General features: G+C 39.2%; 1 protein-coding gene across 5 annotated transcripts in view; it reads right to left on the reverse strand.

The window, feature by feature from the left end:
- The window catches only part of si:dkey-237h12.3 (teneurin-3), a 145,156-nt gene that overhangs the window by 40,240 nt on the left and 92,807 nt on the right, over positions 1-12,109 (reverse strand). For 3 of the 5 annotated variants that reach the window (XM_087846337.1, XM_087846364.1, XM_087846345.1), the window contains 4 exons: positions 5,005-5,190; positions 2,055-2,075; positions 1,551-1,574; positions 274-420 (listed from right to left, as the gene is read on the reverse strand). In XM_087846337.1, coding sequence (XP_087702463.1) covers positions 274-420; positions 1,551-1,574; positions 2,055-2,075; positions 5,005-5,190 — 378 coding nt within the window. The remainder of the gene's footprint in view (positions 1-273; positions 421-1,550; positions 1,575-2,054; positions 2,076-5,004; positions 5,191-12,109) is intronic. The other 2 variants (XM_087846358.1, XM_087846352.1) reach the window with 1 other exon arrangement.

Consider the following 12,109-nt stretch of genomic DNA (forward strand, 5'->3'; position numbering starts at 1 on the left):
TTGCAGAGTTTTAATATATAGTGCCAACAAGTCTTTATAATTGATCTACTGTATATTTTAAAGCATGCTGTTTAACAATCTGCTCTGCCTCTACATTAGCATATTCTTTCCAGTGATGTTTTATGTATGATTGATTTGTTTTGTTTGTTTGCAATGTCACCGAGGAGCCACATCAAAGCCAGTTTTCTGTCTGGTGCAATGAGAGACACGCACCAGGTTTTTTTTTTCCAAGGCTAAAAAGACAATTTGTATGAAGCTTTTACTTCTTCCTACCTCCCTCGTTATCCTTGCCATCTGAACAGAGCGTTTCGGTCGCTACATCGCATCCCAGCCCTCTCCATCCCGACTGGCAGATGCAGTGCCAGACGTTTTGATCCAGGACGCACCTCCCATTGTTGTTGCACAGCCCGGGGCAGCCGTCTGTCAACACATCACGTATATGTCAAACAGCCGAACGCGTCAGGACGAGGAAATCAGGATGAGAAGGCGAGGAAGGGGTGAGGAGACAAGAGCGAAAGGGGCTTTTAGAGTGGACGGAGGAGAAGGAGGGACAAAAATGATTTAAAAAAAAAGAAGAAAAAAGACAGTAATAAGTGAACGTACGGTACAATACACCTCCAACAGGACTGGGGATGGGGGGCGGGGGAGGTGGGGAGTTGTGAGGCGTTACGGTCGTTTCACATGAGTTTTACTATAATGTGCAACCGCAGCGTAAAGGGAAATATATGGGATAAAAGGACAACAAACCATCTCAGTCGGTTACTTACTGTTGAAAAGCCAGTGGGAGATGCTGCGGATGCTTGTTGAGTCAAATGCTCACAGCAGTGATTTTGTGTTTAAATCAAACTCTGGATGGCTCTTCATCTTTTAAGGTTACACGGATCCTCATACTGTGATTTTTAAATGAACTGCAGTCTCTTAATGTCAATTCCCCAACAATTTTCTTGTTTATATGTGAATCAGCTCTTCTTCTTCTTTTATTTTAGTTAAAAGTTGCACAAATCCCATTTAAGAGGCTCGAAACACTGTCTTGGAAGTTCATTGCTTTTTCTTTTTTTTGTTGTTGCCTGAATAGAATTAAAGCAGGAGTAGTACATTGCAGATGTTAGAAGCACTCATGTGAAGTAACAGCAACATCAAAGGGAAGAGGAAGTGTATGTAAATAGCAGGGAGAAGAGTGAGAAGAGGAGGGAGGGTCTAGAGTCTCCACATTTACAGAAAACAGTGCACTTGCTGCCAGATCGCATTCCTTTTAGTGGAGGGTGAAGACAGGGAGCCCAAACATGACTAAACCACACCAGTTCAGGGCGTTTAATCTGGCAGACACAGGGAATTAAGACAGGGAGGAGAAGGGACCGTGGAGTCTGGTGTGAGACTGGTAAGGACGGACAGGAAATGAGGGGACATATCGAGGGGAGCAGGATCACAGCAGAAACATTATGATCGACTTGGACATAAAACAGGTGTATATACGCCGTGCTAGGAAAGACAAAGAGCAGGGAGGGATTGTTCGTGACAATCTCCCTTGGGGGGGTAGTGGTTCAATTTACCTTTATATCCTATCTTGACTGCTCCTATTACACAACCGAGGAAAGGGAAACATTTGGAAAAGAAAATTACTTATCGCTGTGGTGGCAGAGAGCTAAGACTGACAAACACATTTACTTATTGTAACTTACAGGGAGTACAAAAAGTGGAAACCGTGGTTGGCATAAAGCTGATGTACCTGCCAACTTGGTTTAAATATTTGGAAAAGAAGCTTTGCAGGTAGTTTCCCCGAAGATTATTGCTGTCCTCCCCACGTGTTAGCTGCTGCTCTAATTTCAATCTCTCTCCTCTGTATGTATCACAGTGGTTATGGTGATTGAGCCGAATAGCTAATATTAAGCATGAGTGACAGGATGTTATTGATATTACTGAAAGAGAGGGAAGCGGTGAGCTCACCCATTGCTAACACAGTTCACATTTTTTTAAGCAAAATAAAGGCTGGCTCAGAAAAAAAATATCTAGTGTGTAATTTTCAAGTGTAAAGTGTTTTTTTTTTGTTTTGTTACCTGATACTCTTGAATCCAGGGCTATTACATGTAAGCCAAGACGCAGTTGCAAAGAGACAGACAGGCAGGCACACAAACATAAAATAGAAAAGAGAATGGACATAAGAAGAAGTTAGTTAAAGATATGTAAATAGGGGGGGAACTGACAAGTAGGACATTTATGTGAGAGAAGAAGAAGAAAGAGAAGAAGCATATTTAGAAGGATGGATCCACAGTTTTGCTACATCAAGAGGAAACATCTAGCACAGCGGTCCCCAACCTTTTTTGAGCCACGGACCGGTTTATGCCCGACAATATTTTCACGGACCGGCCTTTAAGGTGTCGCGGATAAATACAACAAAATAAAACTAGTACCGGTACCGAAAAAAGAAGATTTATTCATAACACACGTGAAAAGACCAAGGAAAACAGAGTTAACGATAAAAACGATAACAAAATAATGCTGAAAACCGATAAAAACCCTGAAAACTATACAGAGCCTCAACTCTCGCGGCCCGGTACCAAACGACTCACGGACCGGTACCGGTCCGAGGCCCGGGGGTTGGGGACCGCTGATCTAGCATTTAAAAAGTGAGTCTAGATGTTAATTAAAGCACTAAGTGATTAATCAGAATTATAGATGCAACATAAAAGAATTCGGCAATATGTTCCCAGTGAAATATTCATTTTCAAACTCTCCAGCTGCTTTACTTTGCCATAGAAAGATGGTCTAAAATAACGGCGAGCGCACTGTTTCTCTTTATATCTGTGTGTTATAACACTCTTTGTTGTCAGAGTGTATGAGCCAGTTTAATCTGGGTCTGCTTCAAAACATTTTACCGTCTGCTTGTCAGGAGTATAGGCTCGGCCTCATTCCAATATGAATGCATCATGAAGCAGAATGCTACACTTTTTTTTCCCCCCCATCATCTCTCCTTCAGCGATTTTAACAACAGCGTGCCAACGAACCAGCAGCACACAAAGACAAATCAAAAACACCTTAGCGGAAAACTGCAGTACTGAGAAAGCAGCGAGAATGGGTTAAGCCTTGCATATGAAACAGGATCTAGATCCATGTGACAACACAATGGCCAAGGAAGTCCTCTATTCAAACTCTGACCATGTAATGTGATTAAAAGACGCTTTGTGCAAATGGCAGTTATTCAGGGTTTGAAAGACAAAATAGGCTCCCGGTTGTCGAAGAAAAGGTAACGCACTGCCTATTCATTGACCCTGCATCCAAAGCAAGGAGTTACTTTCCTGCTGGGAACCTTAAACAGAAGGAAGGAAAGAAAGCGAAAATGGACGATGCACAGTCGGCGCTGAGGAGGGAAAGATTAATAAGATCAGGAATGTGACCCCTGCAACAACTCCCTCGCTGCAATCTCGTCTCCCCTCGGAGATGGATTTGTGCTGCGGACAGCGGGATTGCTGATGAGAGAACTTGTAAATACATAATTAGGGTTCAAGAGTTTGGAGTGCTAGATCTTTGTTTCAGAGAGAATGTATCGTCATTGAGAGGTTGGAAATTACACTTGGGGGAATGCTGCTTGAAGCGGCGGGTCAAGGTTTAACTACAGGACCTTTGACAAAGGGTAAGGTGTGAAGGAAGCTTGAGTTAAAGGTCAATAGGAAGTGACATCTCAGAACTCATTATCCTCATTAATGCCAGGTGAAGCACTGCCATTTCAGGAAAATGATATTCCAAAGAGGCCTACCCGTGGCTTTTTGGCTCCCTAAATACCTGCCCTTGACTCGCTGAAAGAGGCGTCACTTCAGCAGGCGAAAGGTTGAATATCTAAACCGATGCTCTAAATTACAAAGTTAATTGTAATACGGCGTCGCAAGAAGATTTTTTTCCTTCTCTCTAAAGAGACGAGATAACATCTGCGCGTAAGATCCCGGCGCTTCATTTTTTAAACTCGGAAAACGTTTCGTTACATCTTGATTTAAAAGCAAAACTGGCAACCTTGTAGCAGAAATTCATTTTTGTCGAGTTTCTCTCTGTTTCCAAGATTTCATTCTAGTTTTAATCCACCTCCAGTGCATTTATACTCACCGCAATATTTGACAGCAGGTAAAAGACAAATAGATTCGTTGAACAGAAGCTGGTGGCCAAAAGGATCAGCAGCCAACGAAAAAAAATTAAAAATAAATAATCAAATTGATCAAATTAATAACAATGAACGGAATGAATACATTAAAAAATGGTGTTGTTATGTTCAGTATAGTCACCGAAGCTAGTGGGCGTGGAAGCACTCAAAGCTTTTACTGAAAAAGCAGCAAGACCGTGTAAATACAGTCACTCTGAAGGAAAATCTGACACTAAAATGCCCAGTAATTATTGTAAAAGCGTTTATACCATAAAATTTGGATTATTCTATTCTCCAGCACCTAAATATTTAGTGCTTTGTTATTGCATCTGGTTAGTTATTGAGACAAAAAGGTTTTATATAGTTTCAAAAATGCGACAGGTTTGATAAACTGATGTAAAAAATCCGTAATAAACATGTAGCAGTAAGTAAATCTTTTTGAGTTACCCTCCAACGCTGACTGTGTCTGACAGACATTTAGAAGAAATGTTATAAGACACAGAAAGGTTTAGAAGATATATAAATATATAAATAAACATTAAAAAAAGGAAGATAAGGATAAAGATCCCGGATGCAGCGTTTGATTCAGTGATCTCTGAAAATTGGATTGCAAGGCGCAGTTGTTTACCTCTAAGCTCTGTGAATATCATCAAAAACTCCTCATCACTTGCCATGCTAAGGTAGTTGTATTGAAAAGGTAAGTAGCGACAGCAGTACCACAATCTGTGCCTGATGCTTGAAGCTGCGCTGAAAATCCTGACATTCACACTCCAGAGCTGCCCTTTTAAATCTGCCCATAAATGAATTTCCTCTGCAGTTTGTGCCCTTCTGTCAAGGGTGTGTAGGTGTACGGTACTGTATGTGTCACCATGGCTCACCGATGGTGCAGTGTTCACCCGTCCAGCCCTGGTGGCAGTCACACTTGCCCTCTCGGCAGACTCCGTGGTCGATGCAGCGTGGGTGACAGTCCCTCTGCTCACATTCTGGTCCTGTCCAGCCTTCCTCGCAGTGACACACACCACTTATGCAGGAGCCGTGGGGGCCACAGTCCACCACACACACCTCTGTCGCAAAAAAAAAAGAGCCATGGAGACATGTAGCTTCTGTTTCTTGAAAAGTCTTTTTCCCCCCTCCCTTCTAGACTCGTGTATTTTTGTATGCTGAATAGATGCATCTGCCAACGCAGAAAAAAAACACTCTGATGTTTGCTAAGTGTGAGCTTCCTCAGTGAAAGTGGGCCAATAAGTTTAACTGTAAACAAGACATAAAAACCGTGCAAGAAAAATCCCGACACTGCAGGGCAACTACTTCAATGTCTGACACTATTTCATCTAAAGAGTCAAAATTACTGCTATCTGTTAAAAGAATGTTTAAGACGCGTCGTTATGCACGGGAAATGTCAGGCCTTTGCTGCTTTCTTGTGCGATATGGATCTCAGTGGACTTGTTGTGGAAACAATTCTTTTTAAAAAGAGTGTAGGCTGGAATGCACGACAGACATAAAAAAAAAAAAAAATTTGCATAGAAAAAAATGTCCTTTTAAGTTTTATCCTGCTGCTACTTTACCAAAATGCAGACTGAGTGGTGAGAAAAAATAATATTTCTTCATCTACAATTTATCATATTAATCTTGACATATGACATGATCACTTTTATGGATCCAGGTGAAAATCCTATGTTTCCCATGTAGCCTTTAAACGACTCTACACGGCAATGTGCACGGGATTACAGAAACTAGTTCAAATGCACACTGAAGGAATGAAAAATTAAAGGTTCTGCATGTCCCATTGGAGCACTCGTGTTGGCCACACCTCCCACATTCCTTTCGCCTCTCAGCAAGGTGCAGACAAACAACGAAACAAAGAAAGAGAAAAAGCTCTGAAAACATACGATTCAGCCATTTGTTTGCACCATTTTGAATCTCTGAGTTTGGTATTTGGGGAGTTGCCATGTTGTAGTCTGGAGCCAGAAACAGCTATATTTTGATGAAAGGGTAGAGTGCCAAGTTATCAGCTAAGGCTAGCAGGGTGCATTCATACACTATATGGATGCATCACACAGATAAGTACATGCTAATTAGCACCAACATAAATAATAACATGCCATCTGTCGTAAGGGCGAGTGGAAGCAAGTGGATGGATGGATAAATAATACTAGAAATTAACTGATTGACAAAAAAACAAAGAAATACGAAGAGAAAAAAACAGCGAGACCTCTGGCACGATCTTAAATAACTGTCCACAAAAAAATCGTAAAATTTGTAACATAATTAAATTTAAAATGCGCTAAAAGGATCAAACACTACAAACATGGAGGATAGCTCCCGTTCAGTGACTCTAATTAGCCGTCTGTCAACCCACAACCTGTCTTTCAGAGAAGCCCCTCTCGCTTGTTAAGCAGTGCTGTATCAATCATGTTTCGTGCAGCCACAGAGGCTGCAGTCTTTCTAACGTGTCGTGATGCTGTTTTATTTAATAGAAAGAATCATTTCTATGACTATGTGGATGCTTCAGAAAAAAATCAGGGCCGTTTCACACAAAAAGCGACATGCTGTGCGCCGACCGCTAGGTTGACCGAGTCGGAAATGATGGTTGCACTGGCTGCTGCGCTGTGCCTGTAATATGGAATTTCTGTGTATTACATGAGCCTGCTCTGGTCATTCTGTGTTTCTATTGGTTGTGTGAATGTTTGACTGTACTGCTGTCAAAAGTCAACCATAGCAGGTGCTCTTCGACTATCCTGCGCTTCACTGTTGATATTAAGCTTTGGGTCATGACTTTTTCCACAGTAATTCAAACAACACATCAATATATTTAAACTCGTGTTGTGGATGTGATCTTAGACGTTCTATTAATGGAGGTTTGATCTGTTTTCAGCATTTTTCTTGCTTTATGTTTGGCTTTGCCCGTTTACCTTCAACAAAACCTTTTACTGAGGGAAAAAATAATTATATATTATTTATCATTTGATTCTAAGTCAGGTAACCCACCTTTACTAACTCTTCAAATGTTGTTGTTATTTATTTTTGCATTTCTGTTTATGTCCATAATGATAGAAAAGCCATTTTTGTTGTTGTTTTTTTCCCGAAACTAAAGAGCTAACTTCTTGCAAAGTTCCAACTCCACTAAACTTTGTAAATCCTGTTTTCATAGCTTCTTGGATGTTAAACTTTATTGAAAAACCTGGGAGAACAGCCACACTGATTATTTTGTTGGAGCTGAAAGAATTCAGACTGTTTTTAACTTTTACCCGCCCCCGAGTGTTTGATTTTGGGAACCAAAGGAGTCTTTGGACCTGGAAATGACGTCAGACTTAACCAGTGGATAATACATAAAAAAAAAATCCCATAAAATGAACTTCTTTTTTTTTTTTGTACCAGGCTGTAAACCTGCTTTTCTTCTTCTCTCAAGTTTGGCCTTTTAACATTAAGTCTATGAAGGTTTATCTGCTTTCTGAGCCCAATACAAGTTGCATTTGGAAGAAATGGGCACCTTGGACTTTTCTCTTTTTTCCCCTTAACCTGAGAAGTTGCTTTGTGCTACTTCTTTAGATAGCAAAGTGTATAAAATAATCACTTATAGACTCTTTATAGTAGGGGTGGGGGAAAAAATTGATACTGTGTAGTATGGTGATATTTTGTTTGCTAATAATGTATGGATACAGGGACAGCAGAAATCGATATTTTGTTACAAAAAAGGTTTTTGTGCTCTGACTTCAGAGCATGTTGATCCTTTTTCTGAGCAAGAATCCTGACATTCCTTCACTGTCCAAATGTGTTTAACTTGTTTTGGCAGCAATAAACATGACAGTTTACTTATTTTAATTTAAGACATGTTTTATTTTAATTAAGTTTAAAACTTTTTTATTTAATGTAAAATTATATTTTGTTTTAATTTACTTTCAAATTCTTCAGTTGCTGAAGGGGCTGCATAGTTTTCATAAACTGCATAGTTCAGAATAGCTGTAATTGTACCAGATGGTTGATTCAGTTAAGTTGGACTAGACTGTGATACAAACCGTTCAGTTTGTCAACAATAAAACTGAAATGAGAGAAAGACTGAGTGTGAGACTTTGATATTAGATAAAATGAATATTGATAAAGTTTACCTTTATGTACAGAATCTGAATATCGCAAAATATTTTAAAAAATTGCAATAATATCGTATCGTGCGTTAAGTATTGTGATAATATTGTATCGTGGGATGTATGGTGATTCCCACCTCTACTTTATAGGTATATAAAAATAAGCACTTGGTCTTCTTATTAATAATGTATGAATCATTCGACATCTAGCTGATAGGAAATTTATTTCTCAATAACATCTTTCAGTAAAACTAATGCTCATTTCTTTCCAGCACGCGCACAATCAACAGTTAATTTCTTGCTTTTGCCGTAGCTCCTGTAACTATTTTTTTTTATTCAAATTATTTCACAAACTGTTTTTTTTTACAAGTGTGGTTCCCATCAAATGAAACAAAGCCTGTCATCGCCATAAAAGCATTGAACAATGAAACACTGCAATTACTGTGTATCCAAAAACTTCCAAAACAACCACTTTTAAGGTTTTACATATTACGAACACTCATTTGCATGGCGTCTTGGCAGACTGAGGCGAGGGTTATGGATTTAAGTGGGTTCTTATAAAATGTTAGATCAGCATGTCTTCAAGTATGGAGTTCTACAAAAAAAACCGAGCAGCTGTTATAAATCTGTGTTATCTTTACAAAATTCAAATGATTGAATCCATGGGTGGTAAGTAAATCAGTCTGTACCAGGCTAAAGCTAATGCTCAACAATCTGTGGCTGCTCTTGTCTGGGAATAAGAAATGTTGATTTCCTGGAACTAAGAGCTTCTATCAAAGCTTTCGAACAGAAGAGCCATAAAGCTTTCCGCTGTGACAATAGGCGTCAGTGTGCGAGACGAAAGAAGCTCAAGTATCTCCTCAAATTTTAAGTGACTATAAATGCTCTAGAAAATTGAGAGCCGCATGACGAAAAAGTTAGGTCCTTTTTTAAAACTTGGTATAGCTGTCAGTGAAAGCAAATTAGCCAGCTTCATTCTGCTGCCCAAAATGTAACAAGTCTTAGATGTTCATGTTTTTTTTTCTTTTAAAACCCTGCTCCTTCTCCATGTTCATCCCCTTCACTGAGGCTCTTTTAACTCTCTGTTCCAGCATTCTGAATAGAGTTTTTCTTCGATTGACGGACCTTGGATGGTTCTGATTAAGCTGAGCCGACACTGTAGAATATTAAGTGTGCCTCTGGAGAGGAGTCATTCAATTCCAAAGGAATACCTCCTTCCCATAGAATCTATGCAATCAATTTTTCATTAGTCCAAAAGTGTTTATCTGCCTTTAACATGCCCCTGACTGAGAGGTTGTGGGCGGTCGATTCATGCTACGCGCTTGTTAATTAAAGTTTATTTAATTAAAGAAGAACCGCAGCATTAATTACGAAGAAATTCTCCACCCACCCAGGTGAGTAAACTCCCTAAGTTGTGGACCGCACTGAGGCCACCCTCACTCCTCACTATTGACAAGCCTGAGATATCTTGCTGAGTGAGAGGATTGTGTTTGAAATGTCAAAAGGTTTAATAGAATAACAAATTACTTCTCTTTCAAAACACTGAAAATAAAGTGAGACACAAAAGAAAAGAAGAAATCTTTTTCACCAACAAAATTCCTTTTTTTCTTTTCTTGAGTGCCAACCAAACTGGCTACATGCTGCTTCAAAAAGCCCGCACAGGCATCTCAAACGTGCCATCCAGCCTTCTTATGCTTTCATTTCTGCTTGAAGTTCAGCCAAAAGTAATATATTCAACAGCCTTTTATACTGACGGAAACAAACTCCAACTTTCTGGTTTTAATTGTTTGACTCAGCATGTGTTTTTCTCTGGTTTTAACACACACACACACAGAAATAGTGTATTCCAAGAGGGGGGAACTGCAAATAAATCATCTACATCTCACGCACAGATAACAGATGGGAGGGGCCAGCCTTTGAACTATCATGTCACCTACCTGTGTCGAGAGATAAACCGCCTGAATGCAAACCTGGTAACGAATGAAAAGGGTGTGCTGTGAGCAGCTGGGAATACTAATTGTTCTCATCTCCTCGGAAATAAACCTAAAGCTGCAGCAAAACTACATTGCATTTATGATGTTAAAAATACATTTGTGTTGCTCTTCAAGAAGAACATATGCCAGGTCACGCAAAAGTAGCGTGGAGTCGACGCTTTTGTCCTGAACATATGCTGTGTTTATAATCTGCGCACGCTACAAGTGTTCACTACACAACTTTGACGGTGTGATCACATCGGCAGTTTGAGTTATTCAGCCTATGACAAAAAAAATCATTTAGGTTCAAACTGGTAAGCAAATCAAAACCCATCTGATCTGGTAATCCAATTTAAGCAAAGTCATATGCTGGTTTTGTAGGTTTTTTAACAAAGAAAGTTTAGGAAGAAAAGCAAAGCATGAACTTAGCAGAACTAGGACAGATTTCAGTCTAGACCAGTGGTTCTTAACCTGGGTTCGATCGAACCCTAGGGATTCGGTGAGTTGGATTTTAGGGGTTCAGCAGAGCCTCATGACATGCATACATTTTGTGCACCAGTAAAAAACATATCTATGTCTTGAATTTGAAAAAAATCACATTTTATTTTTCACTAAAGAGGGGTTCAGTGAATGCGCATATGAAACAGGTGGGGTTCGGTACCTCCAACAAGGTTAAGAACCACTGGTCTAGACTTATGTCCAAACATGAGTGACTCATGTCATTATTTGTCTCCTTATATCCAACAAAGCCTTTGTATCGGGTTTGTTTCCTGGAGTCAGGTGAAATTACTTTCTTACTTTCACTTGGTAAACAGCTGAGATTTGGGGTTTTTTTTTGGAGTGTTTGTGTCATGTAAACAGACATTTGCTATTGTTATTCCCATTTGCCCGTATGGGAACGCTTCCTCATCATAAAACATACTGTCTTTAGTTGAAAATGTTGTATTGTGAAAATAAACAAGAAACGGGGTGGTATAAAAAAGGTGTAACCAACAGCAGCGCTCATAAAACACCAAAGCAACATGTATTCATGGCTCTTTAGATGAGAAATGTCAGTCAGCCAAACTCCTATTCATCATTATCTGTTGGTGCAGTCCCAGGCTATGATTCAACAAATGAATAATTTTGTTTCCTTTATGCTTTATGTGTGAGAAAGCTGAGAAACACTGATTTATGACTGATTTAAAATGTTCATTCCAAAACGTGGCATATTCATTTAGGAAAACAAATTGTTCTTCAATGTTCTTTTAAAGATATTTCAAAAACATCAGTGATAAATTACCTCAAATTGTGTCGTTTTTTTTTTTTTTGTTAAATTATTAAAGATCAAATCATAAATCACACAAATTTCTCTTCTAATTCCTTTTTTTTAATTTCTACTCAAAATTGAAATAATTGTTGTTTAGGTTTCTTAATAAGATAACCAGAAGTAGATGCACCGCGCTGTGTGAGACAGCTTTTATTTCAACTTAAAACCGGTAATAAAGGATTTCACATCTGCTGTTTTCGATACCCGGTGTCTGTGCACAGCAAGAGGGGGAGTTTATTTGGAATACACGCAGAGAAATCTGGTACCAATTATTCGTTAGAGAAACTTCTTCAACAAAAAAGTGAAAAAAAAAATACTATAGATCTCGCTGCACTGTCTGCATTGACTTGTTTGGGGAACAACCCTGCACTAATCAGCAATGTGACAGACAAATACAATAAAAGACTACAGATTTAACACCAACTTGCTTTAATTCTATTTTGGCAAATGTGTAGAATTTGAAAATGTGCCTAAAATATGAAAAAGACCAAAAGCAGAGCTGCGACAGAAACAAGGCAAACTTCTGTCAGTATATTAATGAAAATCAAATTAAAGCTGAAGCTCGTTTAGTCGGTTGACAGGAAAGCAAAGGAACGAAACAGAACGGTATTAAATAGTG

This window comes from Neolamprologus brichardi, chromosome 2 (assembly GCF_056152115.1).
Source record: "Neolamprologus brichardi isolate AB-2024 chromosome 2, ASM5615211v1, whole genome shotgun sequence".
Classification (NCBI taxonomy): Eukaryota; Metazoa; Chordata; class Actinopteri; order Cichliformes; family Cichlidae; genus Neolamprologus; species Neolamprologus brichardi.